This window comes from Phytophthora infestans, genomic scaffold (assembly GCF_000142945.1).
Source record: "Phytophthora infestans T30-4 supercont1.478 genomic scaffold, whole genome shotgun sequence".
NCBI classification, from domain to species: Eukaryota; Oomycota; class Peronosporomycetes; order Peronosporales; family Peronosporaceae; genus Phytophthora; species Phytophthora infestans.
Window position 1 is genome coordinate 50,772 of NW_003303286.1, and position 1,612 is coordinate 52,383.

Sequence of the window (1,612 nt, forward strand, 5' to 3'; positions counted from 1 at the left end):
CGGGAGGGGGTACAGTCCTCCCGTGTAGATCACCGGTTCAAGCGTCTCAGGCCTCGAGGGGGTCGCCATTCGCGTATCTGCCGGAGCCACAGGCACGTTCGCAAAAAGCTTCTCTGCGCACTCGATTAGGCGAGCGTGGTCCACACCGGAGCCAGCAAGGACCATCTTCTGGGCGACAAAGTGCTCATCACGGAACTTCTTGACCTTTTCCACAGTCAGCGCATCGATCTTATCCAGCGGACACTGCAGTGGTCGTCCGAGTGGAGAGTCGGTGCCGTATGCAGCAGCGTGGATAAACTCCTGCAGCATGGCGGGCGGATTCTCCATCAGATCCTCCGTCTGAATGCGCATGATGGCCTTAATGCCCTCCATCTCCTCGGGTACCAGGTCTACATTGAGAATGGCGTCGGCTAGCAGCTCCAAACCTTTCTCCACGTTGTCGCGGAGCAAGGTCGATTGTTTAGATGAGCTGCTCGCGTACGCTCCACTAGGCTCAAATCAACACATACAAACCCCAAATATATTTGGTCCAATTGAAGATGCATGCTTTTTGAACAACTTGCAAGCCACCAGTTCAGAAAACGACGTGTAGAACGCAGATGCTGGATTACCGTTCTGATAGTTAAGCTGTTGAGGTACGGAAATGACCGCAGATTATGAATAATACTCCACTCACAATGATGACAGCTGCCAGGCCCGGGAATGACCCTTGCATCAAACGGGAAAGGCATTTACAAAGCGAAACGTGAGGAGCCGGTATGAAATGTAATTCAATTTAAATTTATTTCGATCTAATCCTTGACGCCTTCGTTTTTTAGATACTATCACACTTCCGTGCAGGTGATAATGTCGAATTTGACTCGACATATCCTGTGTTAGTTAACCCACGCGGGCGATTAAGTACTCAGTGTGATCACGATAGCTATGTCGTGTTTTGATCGATCATGATAGAAAGTCGAGCCGAAATTTAGATCCACTGCAGATGTAGACGATTTTGTAGCCGCACTCCCTGTTAAAGAAATGCGAGATATTGACAAGAACCTCTCTCTCCGCGGAGAGAATTATCTTCATGATTACCTGTGGATGATGAGGTGGCTAAGGACGTGTATGGAGCTATCGGAGGTACGTCGCATATAAATGTTTAGCTTTATATTTCACTGATTACGCTTCCGTTGGTGCTTTAGATTGCTCGCTGGGACATTTGTGCTCGCATCCAATTTTTGAATGACTTCATTCTGCGAGATTGGTTCAAACAAGACCAGAGCACCCAGTAGCTCATAGTAATGCGGGCCGATTCAGCAGCTGACAGAACTACCATCGAGGGCCATCGACGTCAAGGTCTTCGCATAGAAAACGACACGACATGATCGTATGGCTTGTCCATGCGATGAATCTTATTGACCAATTTGCGGACTTACTAAAATACGAACCTCGGTGGAGGAGCTGCGACTGCGAAAGGTGTACCTACTATCGGTCACCAGCGTGGCTGAAGGTGAAGCCGAAGGACTTGACTCCAAAGACGTTGACGTCAAAGCGGTTCCCTTTTCGTCTGTAAGTACACGAGGATACACCAAGTGTAGCTTGATGAATGAATCCTTAAGTTTGAATAACA

The 1,612-nt window shown here is 48.4% G+C and overlaps 1 protein-coding gene across 1 annotated transcript; it reads left to right on the top strand.

The window, feature by feature from the left end:
• Nucleotides 1–400: 400 nt before the first annotated feature.
• Nucleotides 401–1,551, top strand: PITG_21544 (uncharacterized protein; the record flags this gene model as incomplete). The annotated part of the gene is made up of 3 exons (XM_002894776.1): nt 401–477; nt 972–1,122; nt 1,459–1,551. Coding segments are annotated over 3 exons (321 nt in total), but the record flags the coding sequence as incomplete, so codon positions are not given.
• Between the last annotated feature and the right edge of the window lie 61 nt (nt 1,552–1,612).